The sequence below is a fragment of the Xylocopa sonorina genome, chromosome 8 (assembly GCF_050948175.1).
Source record: "Xylocopa sonorina isolate GNS202 chromosome 8, iyXylSono1_principal, whole genome shotgun sequence".
NCBI classification, from domain to species: domain Eukaryota; kingdom Metazoa; phylum Arthropoda; class Insecta; order Hymenoptera; family Apidae; genus Xylocopa; species Xylocopa sonorina.
The window spans coordinates 13,548,199-13,574,595 of record NC_135200.1 but is presented as its reverse complement, the minus strand read 5'-3'; the positions used below and the strand labels follow the sequence as shown (position 1 = coordinate 13,574,595).

The window sequence follows — 26,397 nt, the reverse complement described above, 5'->3', positions numbered from 1 at the left end:
TTGCACTTATGGAAATTCTAACGTTTCTCACTGGAAGAATTGTAAATGTTTAACGCGAGGGCGGTGCAGTTTTTCATTAATACGAAGTACATATCATGAAGTAATGCGGTGCAATTTAAGTTTAACGTAAATATGTGAAAGTAAGTCCCTTTTTTATTTCACAAATTTCTATTTCAATCAATTCGTGCCGTTGTGTACAGTTTTAGTAGCTGTATAGTTGAAAATTACTATCATTGTTTATCATCTTTTTTTTCTTATCGAGATTATCGTATTTGGGCTTAGTTAACCTAACTCTTTATCTATAATAATTGATACCCCTAATACACGTCTATTGACTTTCGTATATCAATTAAATCGTAATATTTCCCATAAACGTTCAATTTACAAATGTGCATTGCTATTCGGGTTTTATTTCTTATGTACACGTAATCCGTAACAAAAGGTTACAGGAGACAAAAGTTCGTGCAATTGTTTATTTCTACATTGATACGATTTACAAAAATTCTACGCGAAATATCACGTTTCGTTAAATATATTAAAAAAGTTTTATACCTCTTTATACTTTTGTGTTAATCGTTAAGTATCATAGATATACGTACATACGTATGTAATATAAGTATGTTAATAGGTATCTAATTAACAGCATACCGTTGTTTGTACGTAGATATTTATGTATATTTTATTAACAACTTATGTAATTCAAGTTGGTTGCTTTGATATATTTCATTCTTCCACTTTCTAGGCAAAATATCTCGCGTTGGAAATTGAAGGTAGACAGAATATGGGCCTAAACGCAGCGGTACAAGCTTTAAAGTAAGTTTTAGAATTAAGAACGAACAAACATGAAAAACTCGAAATATTTATTGCTTTCTCGTTCTTTCCATAGAAAAGCAGAACCATTAAAGGATAAAGTACAACGTTGTAGAGACCTTTTAAACGATAGCGACGCATGGGTATGCCAACAACAGTTACAGAAGATATATCAACAAGTTCTGATATTGGACTTGGAGTACGCGCTAGATAGAAAAGTTGAACAAGAACTTTGGAACCTTGGATTTAAAAACTACATAGCGACTCTGCAGTCTCAAGCAAAAGATAGAAAAAATCCTAAGCGTGGAGAATCTCAAGCCTTGCTCAGTTGGTGTTTGGAGGCAGCTAGTGGTTTCTATTTAACGTTGTTACAAGAGATTTGTACCGCATTTGATCTAGATTTGCCGTTCAGAAGGTAAAAGGATCAGTTAGCAGTGATCGATGACGCGCGCTGTGTTAACAAGTATCATGTAATCGCATGTTTTCTAGGAAGGGTTATATTTATGGATGTACCTCGCCATGGAAAGCTATCGAAAAGTTATCAGTGCCTCACAAATCTTCGTGTTTTTACGCATGCCAATACTGCCTTGTGCATTTAGGAGATATAGCTCGTTATAGAAACGAGAGCAAACAAGCGGAATTGTTCTACAGGCATGCGGTATCATTATCACCATCCAGTGGACAACCGTACAATCAGTTAGCTCTTCTTGAAGCATCGCGTGGTAACAAATTGGCGACTGTATTCCATTACACACGGTCAGTTGCTGTAAAACATCCTTTCCCAGTTGCCACTACGAATTTGGCAAAAACGTTGTCATCCGCTTTAAACGATACCTCCCTCAATATAGAGGGAAAAACGAAATTAACATCTCAGGAGTACATAGCGGTTTTCTTGAAACTTCACGGTGTTATTCACAATCTTGGAGACTTAAAGATCGCTTCTACGTATGCAAAGTTATTAACCGAGACATTAACAGCGTTGGTCGCGACAGAAAGTTTCACCTCTTGGATGCTCGTTCAGATGTTCGTTATCAATTTGTACGCCTTGGAACATACAACGACCGTTGTCATCGGTAGCGCTACTACGGAGTCATTAAAGAACGAACAGTTAACGTCTGACGAAAAAGTAGCTCGTGATTGCATCTTAGATCTCATAGCCGGAAGCTTATCTGCTTTGTTGTTGCCTGTCTACACGATTAAAAATTCAATTATCGAGTATTTCGCTTTGCCTTCTATAAAACTGTGCCTTGATTGGATTAATACGAAACCCACAGTTTTGGAAGAACTAGCTTTCACGTCGAGGCTTCAGATCTGGCCCAGCCTATGTGTGTTGTTGAACGCTTTGCAGAACTGCGTGGCTGATTTTGCGTACGATCAGTATATTAAAGTACCACTGCCAGAAGATCGTGATTTGCAAGGATTTTTACCATTGGAGAAAAGTTTCGAGTGCTTAAAATTTACAAACACCGATCTAGAGGATAATATCGATGCTTCCAATAAATTACGCGCAGTACGCATACTTCGTTTAGGGCATTGTTTAGCGCAATGTAGAATAAATGGTAACGCGTTAATCGCAATTACGTTAGAAGATGAGAAACGTGGGAACAGATTCAGTTCGATAAGCGAAGGTAACGGGTTAAGTAACGAATTGATGAAAGAATTGGAGGAATTAAGTTTAAATAGAGAGAGACAATCGGCTCTGTCGACTAGCCCGGTTCTATCGGAGTCCGCCAGCAGTAAAGGTTCCGCGGACGTTGATACGTTGGAACACGTTCTGGACAAAAGGATAGGCATCCTGAAACCTCAAGGCTCATTGGAACGAAGCAAAGACACGGCCGCACTCGTTTCTACCGAGTCGAATATCAATTTCGAAACCAATGCGCTACCGGCAACTAGAAAACCAAGACAAAATATAGCGATGCAGGCTATAATGAGACGCGCTGAGACCGAGCAAAAGCAAGTCACATTTAAGAATCTCTCCCCGTTAAACGTGGAAGAGGAAAATGGGAAAAAAATTAATAAAGCGGCCGCTCCACCGGTCAGTCCAACGAAAAGTCTCGTACCAATTGGGAACAAAAATCTATCACTTGTCGTTGGAGAAATATCGAAACAAACGAACAATATTTTCAACACGACTGCTACTACTGCTACTACTACTACTACTACCACCACCACCACCACCACTACCACCAGTACTACCACTACCACTACTACTGCTGCTGCTGCTGCTGCTGCTGCTGCTGCTGCTGCTGCTGCTGCTGCTGCTGCTACTACCACTACTATTACTACTACTACTACTACTACTACTACTACTACCACTGCTACTGTTACTGCTACTGCTACTGCTACTGCTACTGCTACTGCTACTGCTACTGCTACTGCTACTACTACTACTACTACTACTACTACTAATACTACTACTACTACTACTGCTACACCGGTTACCATTCAAAATCGACTACCATTGATGCCTTTTGCTACGGCTACTGTGCACAATCAAATCGTTTCAGGTCATAATCAAATGAAAACGGTGAAATTACAGCACACCGTCCCGCAAACCTCCCAAATGAATCACCCACAACACCCATCTGGAAAAGAACAGCAAACTACTGGAATTCTGACTCCGATATCATCTCAATGCGTAGGAACGATTTGTTATCAGAATCAAACGTTCAACGTGCAAAATCCACAGTTTACGAAAAATTATGCAACCAATCACGTTGGTTCAAATCTCTCGACATATCCGATGCAAGGACATTTCGCAAACACGGCGCAACAGCAATCTTTACAATCGCAGAGTATCAATTTGCACAATACGTCGAATCAAATTAGGCCTACTATGCATCAAAGAACGCAAGCTCATGGAGCGGCCCAAAATTCGTTGATGCATCAAAATCTTGGGATCTCATCGTCGACTCAGCCGAACAACGTTCTACCGAATGCCTCGCAGAATATCAATTCTCAGCTGACCGGAGGAAATAATATTATTACCTTGCAGCAAAATCACAGCTTGAACATTCAACAAAACCCCCAACACACGTTGTCCGTACAACAACAGAATGTTACGAAAACTAGTCTCAGACCAAACGCGATACCCTTACACAATCAAGTTACTTTAACTAGCCCAACTATTGCGAATATTCCAACTTTCTCGACCTTGAATGCATATCAGAAGAAACTTCAGAGACAACAAACACCGCCTATGATACCGCCGAATGTATCCGGTAATTCGTTGAATCATTCGACAGCTACGCCGAGTTTTCCTTTCAATTTTAACCAGAGTGACCAGTTTAATCAGAATGCGTTCGGTCAAATATCACAGAAACAATTATCGTCATCGGCGTATAAGAAAAATTCGGATGTTTTCGAAATTTCGTTACCCAATCACGTCGGTATATCGAAAAATCAGTCACAATCAGTGACAAGTAATTATCCGCTTTTCCAAAATTACGAGGCTACAAATTTCAATTTATGGAAGGACAGCACTCGGCATTCCCAACTTTCGGTACCGTGTTGGGGTTCAAATAGTAGAGGCATACAATTGCCAGGTGGCGAAGACACCTCTCTCATGGAAAACTATCATAATTGGGAGGACACTTCGAATCCTGGAAACATGTTATCTCAAATTCCATTAAGAACCTCGAACAACTATCCAACGGATTCTCAGCATGCGAAACATTTTGGCACTGTCAATAATTTCCAAAATTCTAGATCATTAGAAGTAGGTATTGAAAATGTAAATAAACGTTTCCCGAACGTTAGTAAATTAAATAACTGTTATTGCACGGTTTTCTGCTTACAGGCAGACCTAGAGTCGAATCAGTCGGTGAGCACAGGAAATACGTATTCCCTGTTTAGCAGTAATAATACGTGGGAATCTAATTCACAGAATTGTAATATGTCGAACCAAGATCAAACGAAGGCTCGACTTAATCAACAGTCTTTATGGTTTGGACCTGGACCATCTCCCTTGGAACGGCTTTTGGAACAGCAAAAATCATTACGCGAAGGTGGTACCTGAAGGAAAGCAATACAGATTATGTCGAAGTATATTGGAAAGAGATATATCCAACTCTTGGATTCAACTAACCAAGGCGATCTAGTAAAACGTGCTACAGAATAAATTCCATCGATCGTTCGACGAAAACAACAGTTCAATTTGTTAAAAGAGCAACAGCTAACGGAAGATTTCATAGTCGTTTTTAGGTGTTTGTTAGACAAAGCGAACAATACATACGTCCAAGGCGTTATGAAACACGCTACATGAAAACACTTAAATGTTAATTACTTACATTAATTGTTGCGCCCCTGATAAAAAAATATGAAATTATTCTGATAACAAATTCTTTTCAATCTGTTTAGACGTAATTTCGATTCGTGCCGGAATGAAAGAAACGATGAAACGATGGCTTGTCGTCGAGAAATAACTAGTATAAGAATACCATACACAAGTCACAGCATTATAACTTTAGCGGTGTGTAATCTGTACGAGTTAAATCAAGTCTTTCAGTTTATTTTTTAACTTGAATTATGCGTCTGTGTACAACTTTTCTTTACAAGTAATGCACTTTCGCATAGGTAAAGAAAGAATGCGAGACGGGGAAAGGAAAGGACACGTATAAGCAAAAAAAAAATTAAAAATATATCATTTTCCTGCTCGGATAACATTGTAAAAATCAGGAAAAACTTGCTGCAACGTAACTGATATAAAAAATCATTTTTTCGTCTAAATGACCGAAAAAGTCAAAGTTATTATTTTAATCATTTTCAATTGCACGGCATTAAAGTTGAAAGGAAATTTTATAAAAGTTTGATCATTTTTATGATCATGTTTATATATACCAGTCACTTGTATTGGATAAATATAACAGAATCATATTAAAGAAAACACGTGTATTACACACACACTAGCTTACTTGTGTATATAATTATAAATGAAAAAGAAGAAAAATTGTAATTTATTCTAAACTATAACATACTTGAAAGATTTATAACTATTCGAATCTTTTCAAATGTTTATAATACTAATATGTTTAGGAATACTTTTCTTTACCGCTAATGTGCGTGCAAATCATATTTTCTTTATCACTCGTAGCAGCTTTACGTTCTGCGAGCGGAGACTGTATCGGGAAATTGTTACTTTTTTTACCTGTCTCCGTTGCAAAATTTCATTCGATATTAATTGATTTCACATTCATAGGTGGTTCAATGGAACGATATTACTCTTCTAATTTTGATTTCCGATCGCTAGCTTCCACTGAAATGGTGTAGTTACTATGTCGTTATTTACAAGTTGTAAGTTCCCTTCTAGCTCTCCATACTAATTACACGAAATACAAACTCATCGTTTTTTAATAATATATCAATATCTATCGTGCATATTTTGAACATTTTGTTGATTCTAAAAAATCAATTGTTTTACATTTAAATTAAAATTTCGTAACTAAATTAAACTGCAATAATAATAACGACGACGACGACGACGATGACGATGACGATGACGATGACGATGACGATGATGATGATGATGATGATGATGATGATGATGATGGCAGTTTAAGCGAGCAAGAGCCACCAAGGCATGGATGCGATGCAATAAGAATATCTGTACTTTATTTAAAAATATTATATAAAAATATTTACATCTGTTTCAACACTTTCTCACAATCTGCTTCTCTTTCAGTATATCTTATTCTTGTACTCGTGAACATACTCACAGGCATATCGATCGAATATCTGTTTCTTCCATATTTGTAGCGCATTCACCATGGATACCTATTAAAAAGAAAAAACACAACGGCGAAAATAATTTCCAGGATTAATATGTAACTGCATCTTTGTAATTAGCAGCTTACGTATTGATATTATTTGTTATTTTAAAACAGAGACACAAATAAAAGATTACGTATAAATTTCATATAGCGTTACAACCTTTACACCGCAACGCTCTTAACATTTATGTTAATGATTAATCAAATCCTCGGCGAACAAATCTGTGGTATAAATAAATTCTTGGTGATGCACAACGGATGCTTCTACGATAACAGATTATAACAGAATTATAATAGAAACAGCATGGTAATATCTTTCTATTCGAATCTATCCAGACGTAGAGGAGATCGAAGCAGCTTCTCTATAATATCATACTAATTCTGTAAAGGCAGGCGATGTAAAGAAATGTACATAACTATAAGAACGATCTATTCAATAATTTCTAATACTAAAAAACTATTCAGACCATTTTATATAAAAATAAATATTTTAGTACCTCGTAACACGCGCGCAAAAAAAACTAAACTACATACTTTATCTTCATCCATAATAGAAAATTTGATTTCCTTCAAAGGAAAAGTAGAACCAGTTTGTTAATTAAAAAATGAAAAAACACTACATTTGGAATTGATATCGCCAACAATCGAATTAATTTTACCAAGAAATAATCTGAATTCGAAAACCGATTTTTAAACCGAATTTACAGCATATAACAAATGTATAAAAAGTTTTTTTCAGGTTAACTTAAAATTTATAACGAGCGTTTTAAAACGCGTTTTAAAATATCCAAAGATACATACAAACATGATTAAACATCAAAGATCGGCCAATGAAAAATGATGCCAGCGAATGGCATCATTCAGTGAATTCTCTGATTGGACAACTACATCGTGTCCATCTATAATACATGCGTACATGCGTACATGCGTGGAAAGAATGATTTAGAAGCCTCGCTATTCCTAAGATTCCTAGTCGACTAACCTAACAAAACTGATAATACGAATAATATAAAGTTGTTAGAATATTAGGTGGAAAATGGCGGGTTACGGAAGCTTTATGTTTTTCGTGCACTCGAAGAACTTGTTAAGTACAAGGTAAAACGGTTTGGTTAACTTTTAAACAAGTATAGAAAGGATAGAAAAGTATAGAAGAGAAATTGTATCCGTACAGTAATTTATACTATTTATCTTGTTAGATTTTGAACAACTTTTTTAAGATGAAAGTTGATTTCTAAAACTTATCATATAAAAATATTTCTATCTATTTCTATTTTAGATGTAATCTATTAAGTTGTTGTCGAAATGCCTCGAAACTGACGCTAAAGTCAATAAGAAACACCGTCTTCCCATTAAAACCAAAGAGACCAGAAACTGTTTTTCTATTATACCTGAAACATATTAGACCCAAGGTTATCAAAGAAAACCCTAACATAAAATCAACAGAAATAGTGAGGAAAGCATCGAAGGAATGGGCAGAATTAGATCCCATTGAAAAAGAGAATTTTCAAAGACAATACAATAGAAATTATGAGGTATACGTTAAAGAATTAAAAGAGTATAATAATTCTATTACCGATGAGCAGAAACAGTTATGGGAAGAAAAGAAGAAGGAATATATAGCGAGTAATAATCAAGCGAATAATAAACAGGTAACTGTGCCTGCAATGTATCAAATTGTATATGGAAATTATTTATTCTTATTTTCAAAATATATATGTAATTGTTAATAGAAAAGTGAAGTATTTGGAAAACCGAAAAAGCCGTTAAGTGCATTTTTGTCTTACATGGCAACGAAGAAAAGTGAAAGAGATCCGGATACACCTTTCATGGTATAGTAAATTGATTTGACATTATTTGATATTAATAACTTATCATCGATTAATATCATTCGTTTATCGTGTCGGATATTAGCACTGGTTAAAATCAACAACAATAAGTTGGAATGCACTGTCAGAAGCAGAAAAAGAACCGTATGTTACTCAGGCTGCGCAGTCGATGATAAAGTATAGAAAAGATTTAGACGAGTGGGAGATGAAAATGATGCGCTTGGGTCACTCTGATATTGTAAGACATAAAACTTTAATGAAATATAAAGATGTTAAAGGTGTACAATAAGAATATATATAAATCAAAGTGTTTTATTACTTTTTTCAAAATATTTGCGTTTGTAAACGTTAAGTGGATCGTTGAGCGAATTGGATGGTAATTAAATTGTACGTCAAAAGAACTAATGATTATATATTTAAAGTAATTGGAATGTCTGTATTACGCATCAACAATAGAAGTATATAATGTATTAGCGTAAAACTAAAAATGTACAAAGCTAGATCCCCAAGTATCATATGAATTATTGTTACCAATTTCTTCAACTGATAAGTTAATTCAGGTTTGATATTGCATAGAATCAAAGCAGCATACAGCAGATTATTTTCTTGCATTTCACGGGCATTCTTATAATTGTATAGACGTCCCAGCATTATCGGAAAGTATGGTATCGTGATCGTCTAGAAGAGAGTATACAGTAGAGAAGTATATATAATAAAATTGGAATATTTTACCTTTCCAAATAAGAAATCCAATTGCAATACGAGTAATATATTAACGATAACAGCCAACAATATGTAATTTATACGGTTTGTTATTAATCTGGCCGATGATGGTTTTACGATCCGGTTTAAAGTGGGGTCGACATCTAAAAGTTGGATGCTTAAATGATTAAAGTTAATTTCTACAATGTATAAAAAAAACATGTAAATGATACGTCGTGCGTTCTACCTGATATTTTGTCATTTACATTTGGATATAAAATTTCTTTCTCTATGTCCGCAGCGACGAACATTTGACTAGATATACCAAAATGTACATTTGGAGCTAGAATAATAGAACGGTATTAGTAAAGCGAATAAAATACGCGTGTCCTTAACGGTTATTAAAATTAACACGCATTTACATTTGAACTCATTATCACCGTCTCTGCCAGTGATTTTTAATAAACGTTTTTCAGAATTTTCCAAAATTCGTCTTCTCCTCGCATTTCTTCTAGCATTGATATCTTCCATGCTACACTTGTTTCTTACACTGGACAAATTTTCTTTTCTTCCAAATAAATCAGAGACGATATAAATACAACTTCAGGAGTGTTATACAATAAATGACATTTGAAATTTACATGATACACAAACTCTCTCTATGCGGATGCGGATACAAGAGAGTACGTTGTCGGTTGTGTTTTATGCAATATAGAAATTTTCTGTCATTGTCATACCATCATACTATGGAAACTCGGCATACTGTTTAACCTGCCTATATTGTTGGTATATACGTGTATCTGGATAGTGTATATATAGTATGAACGGTTGCGTTATTCATGAAATCCGGTTAGGCTTCGCGGCTTTTGGCGGGTTAAAGTTATTCTTAATATTTCTTGTACTATTAGAGAAATTGAACGAAACATAACAATGGGAGATAAAGACGGTGGTAAGAATTACGGTCGTTATCTTCTATTCTTTTTAGTTTTCTTATTTCTTTCGAGAATTTCGATGGATAGGTTGCGTTTCTTCGAACGACGCTTTCTCTACTCTTCCGGATACTGTAAACAACAGTTTTATCTTATTAATTTCATTCGATTCTTAATCTTATTAATTTCATTTCTCCCGTTGCTGAATTTATCGAACCTGAAGAAAAAGCATCTCGTTTGGTCGAAGAAAGAGAAGCATCGATTAAAATACACTTTCCATAGGTTATATTATTATTAGAGAACTAGATCTGTTAGTAATGAATTTATCTAATTGTAGAAACGTTCGATGACGCTGTGGAGGAAAGAGTTATTAACGAAGAATATAAGATATGGAAAAAGAATACTCCTTTTTTATACGACTTGGTGATGACACACGCGTTGGAATGGCCATCTTTAACGGCTCAGTGGTTACCAGATGTGACCAGACCGGAGGGAAAGGATTATTCGGTGCATAGACTTATTTTGGGCACTCACACTTCTGACGAGCAAAATCATTTACTTATAGCTAGTGTTCAATTACCGAACGAAGATGCTCAGTTCGACGCGTCGCACTATGATAACGAGAAAGGAGAATTTGGGGGATTCGGTTCTGTCAGTGGAAAGATCGAAATTGAAATAAAGATAAACCACGAGGGGGAAGTAAATAGAGCAAGATACATGCCACAAAATCCATGCGTAATCGCAACCAAAACACCGTCCAGCGATGTTCTCGTCTTCGATTATACTAAACATCCGAGTAAACCAGATCCTAATGGGGAGTGTCAACCTGATTTAAGGTGAGTGTATTCGTTTGGCGGTCGATCGACACAGCGATGAGTTTGATTCGTTTTATCTAGATTGAGAGGACACCAAAAGGAAGGTTACGGTCTGTCGTGGAATCCAAACCTGAATGGATACTTGCTTAGCGCATCCGATGATCATACGATTTGCTTATGGGATATTAATGCTCCCCCTAAAGAAAATCGTGTTATAGATGCGAAAACAATTTTCACTGGACATACCGCTGTTGTTGAAGACGTAGCTTGGCATTTGTTGCACGAATCTTTGTTCGGATCTGTCGCGGATGATCAAAAGTTAATGATCTGGGACACAAGGTGATTACATGCACGTATATATATATATATATATATATATATCATCATCATCGTTCTAAATAAATGTAAATAGTGTTACAATTATTTGTCAATGATCCTTTCTTTGTCTTTCTATCATCGTTAGATGTAATAATACCAGCAAACCGAGTCATACTGTTGATGCTCACACTGCCGAAGTGAATTGCTTGAGTTTTAATCCGTACTCGGAATTTATTCTTGCAACTGGTAGTGCCGATAAAACGGTGGCGCTTTGGGATTTGAGAAATCTTAAATTGAAATTACATTCTTTCGAATCTCACAAAGATGAGATCTTTCAAGTTCAATGGTCACCGCATAACGAGACGATATTAGCTAGTAGCGGTACAGATAGACGTCTACACGTATGGGATCTGAGTAAAATTGGCGAGGAACAATCCAGTGAGGATGCCGAAGATGGGCCACCCGAGTTATTGGTACGTACGCACATTTTCGTGTCATCTTTCGGACGTCTATTTACACACATTTCCATCTTTTATATTAGTTTATACACGGTGGACATACCGCAAAGATTAGTGATTTCTCGTGGAATCCGAATGAACCGTGGGTCATATGTTCGGTATCCGAGGACAATATAATGCAAGTATGGCAAATGGCAGAAAACATTTACAACGACGAAGAACCAGATACACCAGCGAGCGAGTTGGAAGCTGGTGCGTCATAAATTCTCTCCGAGCAGAGAAACCGATTTAAATTATTTGATACTAAAATTTTCTAACGATACACGCTCTCTCGCGTGTTCGTATACGCGTGTCTGCGTGAAACCAATGCATCCCAAATTAGGGCCAAGATGAACACGTCTAAGTGAATTTCTACGTTTAAACGAGAAAGGATCATCGAGAAGCAATATCTATTTTTACTACCGATCTTATGTCCGTTTATGTACACAGAAATAATTTCTTCTTAGAAATAATCGATTACATACCTTAAACCTATGCAAACATCGTTTTTCTCCGACAGATTCTGCGACGTGCTGCAATTTCTTATGTTTATATATAACATGTACTATACGCAATGAAACGAGAGTAAAATCATTTTTTACGGAGTATAATTATCATTTCGAATTTTACGTTACGGGTATATCGTTGATTTAGGATGAAAATGATTGAAAGTATTAGAAAAATGTGAAAAGAATGTACGATTCTTATGGAATGATATTTTATCACTTGTCTACTGTTTGCGCAGATATTGCGCAAGTTTGAGTTATCATTCAATATTCCTTTGTTGTCGCTGTTGTTTTTTTTTTTTTTTTTCCTCTATTTTATTGACTTTTCTTTTTTTCGTATGTATACATACGTACATACATACATACATACATACATACATACATACGTACATACGTACATATACCAATATTGTGTGAAATAACTACTAACGATAGAGATTAAAATGACGTACGAATATACTAAAGATAAAGTGTTACTGCAAAACAGATTTTGTTCCCAGAATTATACAGCCGTATTTGAAAGCTCGTTGTATATTTCTTCGAGCAAAGAGCCCTTACAAACAATATCCGATTTGTATCGGGACGCGGTATCGACGTCTGCGCTATCCACGCGTGTTATTCTGTAAGGCGTAAAAGACATGTTAGATTGTACCGTAAAAACTTTCACAGAGTTAAATCGATTAATCGGATCCATCGTGTCATTACCAAGATCTGCGTGTCAAATAGACATCGCTTATAGAGCGCGACCTCTGCCTGTTTGTACATGCAAAACGAATCTTTAGCAATCTTTAGACACAGACAGATAAAAATGATTCCATTGCGTCATAATATATGGCTTACATTACCTTTTACTAGCATTTTGTCGTTTAATACCGTCGAGTAAGTTCATTATGGGCGGCGTTAATATTGGACGAAATATCTGCGAGGAAAAGCTATACTATATGCTATATTTGTAAAGGATAACTTTCGATTAGATAGCGTGGTACGCACAGTAACGGGAGCACTTCGCATTTCGCGTAGATCGATGTTTCTGAACAAGTCGTGAACAAGAAGCTCCTCGATAGTCTTGTGACGACTAGATGTTTCTCCGAATATGAATTTCAGCAACTCGATAACCTGTAATATTTACATTTCGATTGATGTCTTGAATCGAATCGAGTCCAATTTTGTGTGCTCTCTTTCTCTCCCTTTCTCAAAACTGTTTTAATGAATAAATATCACATAGTATCATATAGTATTACATTACTACTAATAGGAAAGATAAAGATAGATAGATAGATAGATAGATAGAGATAGAGAGAGAGAGAAAGAGAGAGAGAGAGAGAGAGAGAGAGAGAGAGTGAAGGAGCGTGATTTGTACTTGTGGATACATTTCAAGATCCGAGAGGTGTACGGAATTTGGTTTAACCGTTGGTAATTCGTAACCTGCACACATTTCAAATAGCATGTGACCTAGAAAAGAAGACTGGTATTAAAAAAAATATGTCGATCGAAACGATAGACGATTCGGAATGGGAACTTACCGAAACATATCATATCGACTGAGACGGATTGGGAAATTCGGGAGGTGATCAACGGATGTATCCGACTAGTGAAGCCGAGAAGCGTGTTCTCGAGGCCAGCAAGCCGCGCGACACCGTTTTGAACGAGCACGTTGCCTGAATGTAAATGAGTCACCACCGGGAATCCTCTTTCTTTCAAAAAAACCAGTGCCTCCAGTACTTGACGTCCCATTTGTTGAACCTGAGGCAAAGGAAGTCCTTTACCGCGCGAACCGTATTTCTGACTCCAATCCTCGGTCCAGCCAGCTCTTTCGATCTAACCAAGAGAAACCATTATTCGATCGAGTGATGCAAGTAATCGATAAGATCGAGAAAAGGTACTCACCCCATATATCAAATCTTTCAGACTACCTTGACTGATCGGTTGAACCACGATCACGTAGTTTTGATTATCGAATTCGAGGAAATCGATATCGAATATAGGGCATACGTATGGATGCTGCAAGGCTAAGAACAAGTCGTTCAAAATGTTCTTCGTCAGCGAAGATATGCTCAACGAGCAATTTCTACTCAACGGAGCTAGCGTGATCAGTCGATCGGTTTTTAAAGAAGTGTCTCTCACTATGAACCAGTACTTGTCCATCCTAGAGCCTGGAGCAGATCGATCGAATAAATCCGTTGGTTAAATGATAAAAATTGTTGTTCGCTTGCGAGTATTCTCCTCTAGTCTTTACTAGAGCCTCTTTAGGCGGAGATAGATAGGTGAGGGAGTTTTTACCGAGATTATAGAGCTGCTTGACGAGGCTGTAGCGAGGTGTTCGACGAATATAGGCCTGGCAGATTGATAAGGCACGGTCCCTGAACCTTTTCTCCATTTCCATGCATTCACCGGCATCCTCGCAAACCGATGCTCCGTGACTTAGCGCCGTGTAGTTGTGTTTTCCATTTCTATTTTCGAGTACACATGCCAAATCAGCTTGATCAGCCATTTAAATATGACTTAAGTTGCGCGTAAACGCGTTATTGAGGAAACGTTACTGAGGAAAACAACTGTAGACCGATGAAGAATCGAATCGGGAAATAAGAAATGTTACCCATCGCCGGTATCCTTTGAGTTATTCAAAAAATCACTACCACTACTTGTTCCTTGTCCCGATGATGAACGATTTCTCGAACAATACCGATAACAGATTAAATTCGTATACCAACGTCTGCAAACTGGATCGGCTAGCAACCATCTTTCTCTGTGATTACAAAGGCTTCATCTAATCAGATGACATGACTATTGTAATAACTTTTTCCCTCTCGCGCATACGTGTACAGTGTGCAACTTATCCAGTAACGTGAAAATATATCGAAAAATACGAACAATGTGCTAAAATATTTCCGATGAAAATTTTACCCTTGCATACGTACGTATATCGATCGAGAGGAAAAAGGATAGAGAAATGGCAATTGCTTTAAAAAGATCTGTCACCTGCGTCGACGTTGTGCGGTTGGTATTCGTTTTTCGTACGATTCGCGCGTATTTTGCGTACATTCGTAGTGACGATCTATTACGTCGTAATCACTTGTCTCCGTCGCCATTGATAAAGTTTGAGTAGCATCAAGTATAATAGCGAGATTATTAGATACGGTACTCTGTATGATACGATGTATACATTTCACTGTACTGTTTACTCGGAGATCGGTCGAGGATACTCGAGGAAACAAAATATCGGATTAGCTCTCGGTTAGTATGGAATCGTAATGATCGTAGGACAAGAAACGTATCGATCAGTGATCATTTTGAGAATAGAGAATAGAGAATAGAGAAAGGTATGGTCTGTGACATATCTGACGTACCGAATATCAGATTCCTTGCAACCTCGTGCAGCTGACACGCGATTGAATAATATTTTGGCTAGATTATCGATTTTATTGGTCAACTGGTAGCTCTTTTCCTCATCGCTGTCTTCGTCTTCGATGCTTGCGCTTCTTCCACGACGGAGAGTACCTCGGGCCGAGACAATTGCTTCGGAATCAAGTTCGATTGCACTTTGAGTCCTTCGATTAACTACACGACGTTTCCGGCGGGTTTTTGGTCGTTCTTGCCAGAATCTATCGTGCCCGGTCACGTCCGGTTCTTTATGATCCTCATCTTTTTTGTTTAAATTCTGATAGAGGTTGAACATTTTTACCAGCTCGATGTCTCTTACTACAACAACAACTTTCCTTTATTCCCGTTATACCAATCATGCATCGCACTTTTCTTCTGTCGACGATACTCGATAATTTATTATTTCGTTTCCCAGAAACGTGAAACTATTTGAAATCACTTTCCTTTCCTTAGCGTCGTTCCCCATTTTCAAGATAACGTATATGCACGATAATACGTCGATATTGGTAATTCGTTGAAACGTCAGGCGAAAATGTAAATTCGATCATATCAGATCTGGCGTACAGCATTTTTCGTGTCTTCTCGACACCTTATCGATTAGTTAGACGGGTAGACGATACCGCTTCGCGTTATCCCGCAATTACCCTCTTGCCGGCTTACGATTTCGTTTCGATTCTTGCATCGCGTTATCATAGCTCAGTCTTTTAACACACTGACTTATACGATCTATAATCCATAGCTAGTCGTCTAGTTGATCGTATCATACATTGGAAATAGTATTCAATGGTCCCGTTAGAATAGCGAGTGATCCAGAATAGATTGTATAATGAAAGTACGAGAAACAGGCTAACAAGAGAAAGATGCGCGCGGTGCGCCGGGTTACCACCTAGCGAGGAGGACGGTCGAATACTGAGCATTCGGTAAAGCTTCGTGCTACTTTAGAGCCCCCGGCTTGACATAGATTCGCTGGCCCAGCTGATTCTTTCCTTAATTGCACTGTAACTGCGCGTTTCCACTGTCATTCGTCATTGGAAATGATACCTTTTCGCTGGAATATGAGAGGGGGAGAGAGAAAGAGAGAATGAACGAATGAATGAAAATAAATCAATATTCATGTTGTTCACCTTTTATTTCTCTTTTTATTAGTTTTCTATTACTACTTACTTTTCTGAAATAATCTTTGCGTATTATGCAATGTAGGAATGTTAGGATGAAATATGAATCCGATTAGATTTCGTTTAAACTAGGGCAACCAAGCGTTTTAAATTCTTTTTGACCCTGATTCTGAACTCAAAGACCACGTGCACACACAATGCTTTAATCTCGCATCGCAGTTTTATGGCTGCTTTCAAGGACGGCGGTTGAACAAATTTTTCTCGTATTCGATCGATTTGCTATAAATTCATGTTAATTCTTTTCTTTAACGAGAAGTACATCTTATACAAAATCAATGATTTAGGATATATTATTATTTACATTCGTTCGATTCTATTTGAATTTATTTCATTCAATTTCTAACTAGTTAAGGCATTGTATTGCAACGGCCAGCTGTTTACTGGACGTCCATGATATACCTGTTAAAAACCGAAATTCGCGTTTATTGTTGGAAGGTTTGTGTACTTTTAAAATTGATAGGAGAACGCATTCTTACCCGAGATACAAACTCTAGAGCTGTACGTCGAGAAAACTCGTATTCTGCACGAGGTCCCCATTTATAGTCTATCTCTATTGAATCATTCTTCTCCGTTACCGTTTTGTCCAGATATTTTTGTGCAACAAATACCTAAATAAGCGAATCATAATCTGATAACCCACGTCCGTGCTAAATTTACAATTTTTATTTTTACAATACGTCTAATCTCTCCTTCTTTCCATTTATAATATTTTTACCTCTGTTATCAACTGCTTAACGTTACCAAAATAAGCATGGCAGTGGTTATCCGAGCAGGGTATGTCTAAATTTGTAAGAAAATCCCACAATGAATCTGAAATTAACACATTCGTGTGAAAACAATGTCGTCAGCTCACAAATGGCATTATTACCTTCGGTACAAGATTGTTGATGCATAAAAATGTGAACAAGCACTATGAATAGTAGTACTCGTTGTCTAGTTTCTATTGCATTGGGACGAATGTGCGGTAACGTGTTCTCTATTTCATTGACCAATATGTATTTATTATTCTCAAGTTCTACCAGCTGATACCCAAAGATCTATTAACCAGAGCTTATGTAATTAAAACATTCAAAAGCTGGAATATCTTTCGTACCTTTGATAGAAGGTTTTTAGCTTTGTTCATCACATAAGGAAAATGTTTCCCACTGCTGTCCAAAACATGTTTAATTATACGAGCTTTGCTAATTGCTTGCTTTCTTCTATCGGACACAAGTAGATATCTTATCGTTTTATTAACAAGTTGGTGTTTTTCTTCAGAAGTATTCATAAGATCGGGGCAGTTTTGGGAGCTGCGATAAGAAGTTCGTTCGGATATGCTTGCGCTTGTACTTGGAAGTGGCTGAGAGAAACTATTAATACCTGTATCCTGTCTTTTATCAGTTGATTGTGACAAGTATTTTCGTCGTACGATCGTTCTACAATTTCGTGATGAACCTAAAAGAAAGATATCTATATGAATATACACGTACAAATAATGAATTATGTATCAACGATACAACGGCTTACTCATTTTGTCAGATATATTAGAAAATTGTTAGAGAAGTTTCGCGGTCAATATCAAGCCGCTACATGTATGTATATACTGGAGCTCGATATGTAGCGACATCTGGCAGTTCTTTAGATGATGTTACGGCAAACACAAGAGGGCGTCAGTTTGAATTCATTATCGATAATCATTTTTATTGCTGTGTGGGTGCATCCGCGATAATAGATCTTAGTGATTTCGATCGACATTCGTCTCTTATATTTAAATAACTGTACGTTCAAATATAGCGGTATATATATATATATATATATATATATATATATATATATATATTTGTATTATATTTATAAATCCGTATCTGTTGGTAAGTAAATGCTACTTAATTAAAGGATATCTAAGGCAAACAATTCCCTTCGGAAAGAGCGAGAGAGATACAACGTAGATATACTTATATTTACACATGTATATAACAAGTCCAAATGGCTAATGTCGAATTTATCCATTAGCAGCATTTACGAAATGATTGCACGGCCTCGTTGGACAATAACGAATTACGATTTGAGTCGGTGTTAGGATTGGTCTAACATGGAAAGCGTAGAAGAACCGATGCGAACGAAAGAAATGCATCGTGTGTCACGTGGTTCACAAAAAGTGTCTTCTGGTATCTATGGTCATTTTTTGCCGGTGACGCGAGATGTCTAGTCGACTGATTGCATCTTGAACACCCGGTGTTCATATATATATATATATATATATACATACATACAAGTGAGAAAGGGCAGAGAAAAGTAGCCTGTGTGCGAGAGCTTGGCGCCATACTGTCGCATCCTATATAGAAAATCGCTCGCACCGACTATACGAGGAGCACATACTTGAATAGCATGCTCAACAGCATAGAAGTAGGTACTTACTTGGTTGATAGCGAATAAGTTGTTCTATACATATTGTTGTCCAGCCGTCAAGCATATAGAATCGCGAAGAGGAACATATATAATCGTACTGTTGAAATTTTTCTCGATAATAGTGTTTAGCGAGTTGGAAGCAGGTAGAGAAGAAATAAAGAGAAGAGAAGGAAGCGAGCAGATTGACTGGGAAACGTGTGCGTAATGTATCGGAAGAGATTGTTTTAACGATCGCGTCGAGTAGCATAGACGTTCGCGTAGGTCGTTCGGCGCGATGCTGGTCAGCTGGCGCCAACGTTCTGGCAGCCTCCCACTCGAGAGTATATATATATATATATATCGTTTAAATCATGCCCCGAGCTCCCGGTTCTTTCTCTCTATGCAAATATTTCTTTCTCGCGTAAAGATTGTCCGATCTTGTATCCATCGCAATACATGTGTCACTTTCACGATAGTCGTAGTGCACAATTTACTATTACTCGGGAGTATTTGATCGTATGGTCATCGTATCGTAATATTTGTATATCGGAATGTGTATACCGGTGCACGGTTCTTTGTTTGATCGACTTCCTTAGATTCGGTAGGAAGCTGAAATGGATAGTGATTGAAGTCGGCACGGGTTACGTTACAGAGTACCTACATTACCATCTACTTGGTATGCACTGCTAGGTGTATCGATAGTTGAGAGAGAGAGAGAGAGAGAGAGAGAGAGAGAGAGAGAGAGAGAGAGAGAGAGAGAGAGAGAGAGAGAGGAGAAAATTTATTCGCTATATAAAGTTCCGTTCGGTTTGCGCGTTCTTTACTTACCTACGTACATTATGCGGAAAACAAGGATAGCAGTAGCGTACATCCGATTATTATTCGGTTGATAAAACTGGCAAAAATTAAGCGATGATCGTGAAAAGATTGGAATGCAGCTGCTTCTGGTTGTAGCAGGTGCGCGCGCGCGTACAATTTCTCTGCGTGCCTCGGAAGTATGCGAGTTCTGTATGCGGTGAGTAATGTTGGCACGCTGTGTTTCTAGTTGCGTACATTGTAGTTCGTTTTATTATTTCGATCTAGCTTAGAAGATCCAAGATTCTCCGTTTCGGGTGAGTCGTGTAGTACACGCGCACGCCTTTATCGACTGATAACGAAACACAATTTCTTACAGACTGACATTAAAGTCGTCGAATCCATCCTTAACCGGTTACCACTAACCATCGATCGCGAATCGAGAGTTCCGATCTAAGTATGTAGTAAGTATGTTTCTTTGCTAGACTAATGTCAACTCTCGTCGAACTAACAGGAGCGCGAACATGCGAGTACGCATTAGGTTATACGGTTTTAGATATGTTTTTGTCAATAAAAAACATCGAAACGTTCGTTTGCGTTCGTCTGTCGTATCGTTTTATTTATTCGAATTTTGATAGATGGAGACACGAGTTGGTACGAGACTCGCGCAGGGTTCATTGTCATAATATAAAAAGGTACAATCATCTCACGCGTTCTATCGCGAATCGAACCTTACATTCGACTGATTGCAATCTAATCTTTTACGCGCACATACGCACGCAGGTAAATTTCATTTCAGAATCGCGGAAAGTTGCAGTCTTCACATCTTACTCCAAACTTTCGTACTATTCGCATGAGTCAAGTTTACTCACATTTTCATGGCAAACGTTTTACTTTGCGTAGCAATTTGTAATTTACGATCCGCATAACACGAAAGGAAGATGAAAAAGGAACAACGGACAATAGGCTGCGAACTCGTTTGTTGATCGCCTAAAGGTATTTACATATTATAAACAGTGGAATCATCGGATACCTATCCGATATCATTTTCGATATAATTTAGATCATCTTTTTTTAGAACGACGCTGTCTTTGTTGGGACATTAAAATTACATATATTTGCGCGCACGGTGAGGAGGATTAAAGGAGGTTTAGTCTTCTTTTCTCTTTCTAAGTTTACCCTCTGTTTGTATAGTCCTGGACACGAGATTTACACAGGCTCCTAACGAAGCGCCATTGGTTGGCTCACCTTCGGGAGTATTGACAATTTTACCAAGAGTCATGATGTAACTGCACGCGATCCTTAACACGGATAACTTTGATAGTTTTTGATTGTGCGAGTAAGCGGGAATAGCGCGTCTTAGTGTATCGAATGCCGCACTGATAGTGTGCACTCTTGTCCTCTCTCTTGCATTCGCTTCTATTCTCCTTTCGCGAGTCATATTTTTGTAGTTTCTTTGTTGGCCCGCTGTCGAATGCTGTCTCACTTGGCTGCTCTGAACGTTTGTCATTGTCGTTGTCGGTGTGGTTACCGTTGTTGTTATCGTTACAGTTGTTGTCATTGTCGTTGAACAAGAGTTGTCGCCGTTCGGGCAGGATCGATGATTCTCTTGACGATAAGATGACGATGATGATGACGAAGAGGATGAGGATGAGGAGGAGGAGGCGGAAGAGGAAGAACAGGAAGAGGAAGAGGAGGAGGAGGAAGAGGAGGAGGAGGACGACGACGAAGACGACGACGACGACGAAGAAGAGGATGATGACGAAGACGACAAGGATGACGAAGCGGATGAGACGTTTGCACGTTCTATAGAATACGATCCATTCACTGCTGGATGCGAAGGTACTCTAGCTGCTATATCGGCTCTGAGAACGAGCGACAATGGTTCCTCTTGCAATCTTGGGTGTGTTATCGAAGTTAGTATGGTAGGTAAGGGTAACGTTGCTCCCGAAACGATCGTTGTCTCAGTATCAACTTTTTTTGGCGGAAACTCTCGTTCCTCGATTCGACTCGTGCGTGTTTGGACCGATTGTCGTAACCTAACGGAAGCGAAATTCTCAGCGGTTGTTTGCGACTCGTATCGTTTCGGAATATCACCGTCGGTATCATAGTCGTCATTCTGGTTATCCGCGCGAACGTCGTTGTCGTCGTCGTCGTCGTCGTCGTCGTCGTCGCGGTCGCGGTCGCGGTCGTTACGGTTATGCTCGTGATGATGATGGTGGTGGTGGTGGTGATGGTGGTGATAGTGATGATGGTGACGGCGATGGCGATGTTGACGATGGTCGAGGTAGTTGAAAGCAACAGGCATCGTGGACGGTGGTAGGTTCGATGATAAGGAAAAACCGTCAGGCTGGTCAGCCCCGGTGGTTTCGGTAATCATAATCGAGGAGGAGTGTTTCGAATCACCGCTCTTGCCGGTACTACAGCTCCACGGTCGAAACGGGCTCGGCGATCGAATCATTCTCGACGATTCCTCCTCCGGCGTGGTCTGTTCCTCGATTCGTTCGAATCTTCGCTTTTTCAACGGCGCTGAATTTGATTCCTGAATTTTTCGTGGCTCAGCCAATTTTCTTTTGTTCTTTAACGATATCGGCGTTACTTGTACCTCTAAACTGTCTTCCGAGGCGCTAGGTGAACGAAGATCGGAAATATCGTCCTCGTCGCCACCGCTGCAGAAACCTGCGTCCCTTTCGGAACCAGCCATCGCGTCGACTGAAACAGAAAGCAAACAGAGATTTTCTGTACGATCCAATGCCCAATTGATGAATAATTCTATATACACCGCGTAAGGTGCATACGAATACGCGAGAGTGCGACGAGAAAGGTTCATCGCGCAGATGAACTCGTCGAAGGGATGTTGTTCTCGATGGGCGAGAAACACGTGTATTTGAATTATAACTTGCGAATATCGCTGTCTTCATCGCGCACCTTTGTCGTCTCGTTCGGCAATTGTTCAAACAAACCGAAATAACACGCGGACATCTGTGTAAACTCTCGCGAAGGTGTTGTACGGTTAACCGCAGTCTGAATAACTGCTGCGATCTTTTCGTCAGGGCCGTATGAAAAGATAGTTGATGTAGCGTAGCGATGGGCGCGATACTTTTGCGGTTTCTCCCCTCTTTATCGTTACCTCTTTATTTTTCGCGTTGTCTACTTTAACGTTGAATTTCGATCGTTGTCATCATTAACGTTCAATTGGAATCGTATCGAACGGAGAACCGAACGTAAGCAATTGAACGAGACTGCCGATGGCAGGCACGGCACCCGACGGCTCTCTCCATCTCATTGGTGTGTTTCGAAATTCATGGCCGAACGTAGCGTCGACGTTCCGTGGAACCAGTGCTCGTTTTCATCCTCCGCGGTGCGACCTTACGCGCTAGAAATAGTCGAGTCTAGTGTTCGTTCGTTCGCGTCGATGCAACTCTTCCGAAAGGAGGCGAAGAAGGGAACCAACTTGGCAGCCAACTTTTGCGATGATTACATAAATAATCAACGTTGATCAGTTCAGGAGGAGAAGGATGACGAATGTCGTTCATCTGTCGTAATTCGTAACGCGATCATAGCTTCGAAGCAATGTAGGAAAGAACGGTGAATGATCGCGATCATGCAGGTAGGTGAGATAGGAAGAGGCATGCTATGTAATAGAGAAGGGAAAAATCGGTGATCACGTGGACGGGTTCTAGGACGGAAGAGGTCTCCGGGTCAGGTAGCAGGTGCGACTTTGCGCACAGGTGGGTGGCAAGGTTCGACGCTTAACGTAGCACTCTTTCTCTCCCCTTTCTTTGCCCCGCGCTGTCTTTCTACCTGTGCTTGTACCTGTACAATAGAATATCGATTACACGCGGCAGTCCTCGGCTGCTATTAAAATCTGGTTTAACTGGTAATCACGTTCCTCGGAACGATCTTAATACCAGGGGTTCCACTCTCTGGGTTGCCTTCCATTTCAACGGCTTTCCTCCTTAACGAGAAAAAGACGACGAAATTCACCACCCTTTTGTTCCCATCGAACTCATCGAACTTCTATACGTTGATAATCCTTAATCTTAAAAAAAAAAAAAGTGTTCGTTTCGAATCGTTTCCATCATCATCCGGGGTTATTAAGGTGACACTACCTTAAACGCGCGACACGTCTGCCCGCGATAATTATTATCGGTCATGATCGACGAAAGGGAAGGGAAGGGAAGGGAAGGGAAGGGAAGTTAAATAATCTAAGATGGGAAGAAGGAACGAAAGTTCGGAGAAGCGTAAAGTGAAATGAGAAACGATTAGACAGCGAGTTCTCAAGTTTGGTCAAGAGGTCGTTTGTTTCGTGTAGGTCGGTTCGCCTGTTGGCTGCTGGTTCGTAGTATGCCAACCCACGCTGGCGCCGCCGCGCCCTATCTCTCTTTCGTCTTCTCTTTCTCTATCAACTGTCACTTCTCCCTTCCACCAGCTTATCGTCCCGCCGGATCGCGTTCCCTCTTTCTCGCTCGCTCTGCCAATTGCTCGGAGACTATATACGAGTCTCCCCCGCTTCGTCGTAAAGAGTAGCGGACTTTGCGTCCCTCTGTTTCGGAGCCGCATGACTTCGTATTGCTGAACCAGCCGGATCTCTCGCTCGGAGACGGCTGGCGCCGTTCGTAACAACAATTATCGTTCTTCGTAACTCCCACCAGAGGCGGACTATCAATCGACTGGACGAGGACGTTCGTATTGCGCCAACGTTCATCATTCTCTTCGCTTACCAACCGATTGCTCGACCGCGCGAATCCAGAACAGAAGAATCGAACAACTTCGCGGAACTATTAATGCATGCGGAGATATTTTTTCTAGGATATTCACCTTTCATTAAAGCGGACAATTCCGATACGGATTCCACCACGTGATGATGGCTCGTCATGTTTGGACGGTGATCGAAGAAACGGATGTACGGGGATGTGCTTTTGAAGAGTATCGCGTCAAACACTGTCCTCTTCCCTCTTCTTGATTACAACATACCTACTAGTACAATATACTAGTACGTGCACTACTTTTCCTGGTATGGATCTCACGAACACGTGTACCGAATAGAGGTTTACGTATTGCCGGTAATCGCGTACCACGTTTCGCGATTTCTTTTCCTCCCCTTCTTCTTTTCCTTGTTATTTTTTACATATCACTTTTTTTCTTACAGCGCACCTCTACGTTTCATCTTTTCGTGTATTCCATCGTTACGGTGTGCAATCGAAGAAAGTGTAACCTCACACGAAAGGAAGAAAGACAGAAAGAAAGGAAAGAATGCCAAAGACGATCGCGCGAAAATCAATTCGCGTAGAAATCGGAGAACGGAACGAAACGAAACGAAACGAAACGAAACGAAACGATCGAGAAATCGCAAAACACCTTTCCTCGATCGCGGTCGACGACGTACTGACTCGCCTCGTGCGTTCGACGGGTCTCTCTGATCGTGTATACGCGTGCGAGGGAGTCCCAACTGGCCTGCCTACCCGCTCCAACTCTACCACCACTACCATCGTCGCTATGCGCCACCACCAGTGTCGATGTCGTCGGTTCTGCGGATACGATCACTACTACAAACTCCAGTGACGTTGTTTCTTTTTCCAGTCTCGGCACTACTGCCCCGACCGAGAATGTACCGTGCGCGGGGACGCACACGCGCGCACGTGTACGTACACCGGCGTTAAGTCCCCGATACCATTGCGTCCGAGGCGCCTGAGAGTCGAATAAGCAGAAGACTCTCCGCGCACGGAAACTCGATCGGATCGCGCGACACGGATCAGAGTTTCGAGCATGGTACATATGCGATTCAACGGGGGGCTGAGCATCTTGGCAGAGAGAGAGAGAGAGAGAGAGAGAGAGAGAGAGAGAGAATACTGTACGTGAGTGGCATTGTCGTTGCCGACGGTGTAGCGTTGGCGGGTGAGATCGTGGTGGTGTTGGCGTTGACGTTGGTGACGACGGCGGCGCAGGCGAAACGAACGGCGAAGAGGTGCGCGGCGCGTATTGTTGGCGGCAAGAGGCAGCAGGGGCCGACAGAACGGCGCCAGACGGCCGAGAGTTTGACTCGGCTTCTCCGCGCGCACCGACCATCTTTCTTCCTCGCTTCATCTCTCCTCTCCTCCTCTCGCCGCGCCTCCGCCGCTTGGCTCTCGTTTCTCCTCGCTCTTTCCTCTCTTCTCGTCCACTCTAGCTCGGTTCCTTCTACGGACCTTTTCCCTTTTCCAACGTCCGTTCCCGTGGTGCAAACCTCTGAAACATCGTTCTCAACTCGACTTCGAGTTAACCATCCGCCGTAACGCCGTCGTAACACCGATGTCGCCGTGTTACGCGGTCGAATTAACCGCCGCTATCGACCATCGTAGTGCTGAACCTCCAATTTCTTCGCAGCACGCACCTTCGAGATGCGCCAGACAAGAGCGATAATAGTTCTCTTTTTCGATATCTAATCGAAGAGATCCCCGCAAATCGTTCTGCCCTCTGGTCCCGGGATCTTTCGGGATTACCCGTGACGTTGCTACGTATGCTC

The 26,397-nt window shown here is 39.9% G+C and overlaps 7 protein-coding genes across 9 annotated transcripts; 3 read left to right on the top strand and 4 right to left on the bottom strand.

The window, feature by feature from the left end:
- Positions 1-11: 11 nt before the first annotated feature.
- On the top strand, positions 12-5,148 carry LOC143426524 (uncharacterized). The gene is made up of 6 exons (XM_076900061.1): positions 12-140; positions 743-813; positions 887-1,225; positions 1,300-2,945; positions 3,243-4,535; positions 4,617-5,148. Exons 2-6 carry the CDS (start codon positions 782-784, stop codon positions 4,829-4,831), a joined length of 3,525 nt encoding a protein of 1,174 aa, XP_076756176.1. The 5' UTR covers positions 12-140; positions 743-781; the 3' UTR covers positions 4,832-5,148.
- Positions 5,149-7,602: 2,454 nt separating this feature from the next.
- Positions 7,603-8,700, top strand: Tfam (mitochondrial transcription factor A). The gene is made up of 4 exons (XM_076899913.1): positions 7,603-7,676; positions 7,858-8,230; positions 8,312-8,410; positions 8,493-8,700. The coding sequence occupies exons 1-4, from the start codon at positions 7,618-7,620 to the stop codon at positions 8,694-8,696; spliced, it is 735 nt and encodes a 244-aa protein (XP_076756028.1). The 5' UTR covers positions 7,603-7,617; the 3' UTR covers positions 8,697-8,700.
- Positions 8,701-8,815: 115 nt separating this feature from the next.
- LOC143425943 (uncharacterized) lies at positions 8,816-9,657 on the bottom strand. The gene is made up of 4 exons (XM_076899034.1): positions 9,532-9,657; positions 9,357-9,452; positions 9,140-9,273; positions 8,816-9,085 (listed from the first exon to the last, which is right to left on the bottom strand). The coding sequence occupies exons 1-4, from the start codon at positions 9,638-9,640 to the stop codon at positions 8,816-8,818; spliced, it is 609 nt and encodes a 202-aa protein (XP_076755149.1). The 5' UTR covers positions 9,641-9,657.
- A 266-nt stretch (positions 9,658-9,923) lies between these two features.
- Caf1-55 (chromatin assembly factor 1 p55 subunit) lies at positions 9,924-12,140 on the top strand. The gene is made up of 5 exons (XM_076899124.1): positions 9,924-10,058; positions 10,376-10,874; positions 10,935-11,192; positions 11,317-11,644; positions 11,713-12,140. Exons 1-5 carry the CDS (start codon positions 10,040-10,042, stop codon positions 11,890-11,892), a joined length of 1,284 nt encoding a protein of 427 aa, XP_076755239.1. The 5' UTR covers positions 9,924-10,039; the 3' UTR covers positions 11,893-12,140.
- A 423-nt stretch (positions 12,141-12,563) lies between these two features.
- Slob (Slowpoke binding protein) lies at positions 12,564-15,926 on the bottom strand. Of its 3 annotated transcripts, XM_076899897.1 has the most exons (9): positions 15,522-15,925; positions 14,455-14,624; positions 14,062-14,327; positions 13,698-13,992; positions 13,535-13,626; positions 13,165-13,290; positions 13,020-13,093; positions 12,880-12,927; positions 12,662-12,794 (listed from the first exon to the last, which is right to left on the bottom strand). In XM_076899897.1, coding segments are annotated over exons 1-9 (1,401 nt in total). In that variant the 5' UTR covers positions 15,851-15,925; the 3' UTR covers positions 12,662-12,793. The 3 variants fall into 3 exon arrangements, with proteins under 3 accessions (XP_076756010.1, XP_076756012.1, XP_076756011.1); XM_076899895.1 differs by lacking the exon at positions 12,880-12,927 and having other exon boundaries at positions 12,564-12,794; positions 15,522-15,926; XM_076899896.1 differs by lacking the exon at positions 12,662-12,794 and having other exon boundaries at positions 12,861-12,927; positions 15,522-15,926.
- A 1,082-nt stretch (positions 15,927-17,008) lies between these two features.
- LOC143426443 (non-structural maintenance of chromosomes element 3 homolog) lies at positions 17,009-18,124 on the bottom strand. The gene is made up of 5 exons (XM_076899915.1): positions 17,824-18,124; positions 17,599-17,767; positions 17,446-17,540; positions 17,207-17,338; positions 17,009-17,129 (listed from the first exon to the last, which is right to left on the bottom strand). Exons 1-5 carry the CDS (start codon positions 17,995-17,997, stop codon positions 17,070-17,072), a joined length of 630 nt encoding a protein of 209 aa, XP_076756030.1. The 5' UTR covers positions 17,998-18,124; the 3' UTR covers positions 17,009-17,069.
- Positions 18,125-20,979: 2,855 nt separating this feature from the next.
- On the bottom strand, positions 20,980-25,080 carry Net (atonal bHLH transcription factor 8-like protein net). Its single transcript, XM_076899890.1, has 2 exons — positions 24,714-25,080; positions 20,980-22,604 (listed from the first exon to the last, which is right to left on the bottom strand). The coding sequence occupies exons 1-2, from the start codon at positions 24,769-24,771 to the stop codon at positions 21,043-21,045; spliced, it is 1,620 nt and encodes a 539-aa protein (XP_076756005.1). The 5' UTR covers positions 24,772-25,080; the 3' UTR covers positions 20,980-21,042.
- Between the last annotated feature and the right edge of the window lie 1,317 nt (positions 25,081-26,397).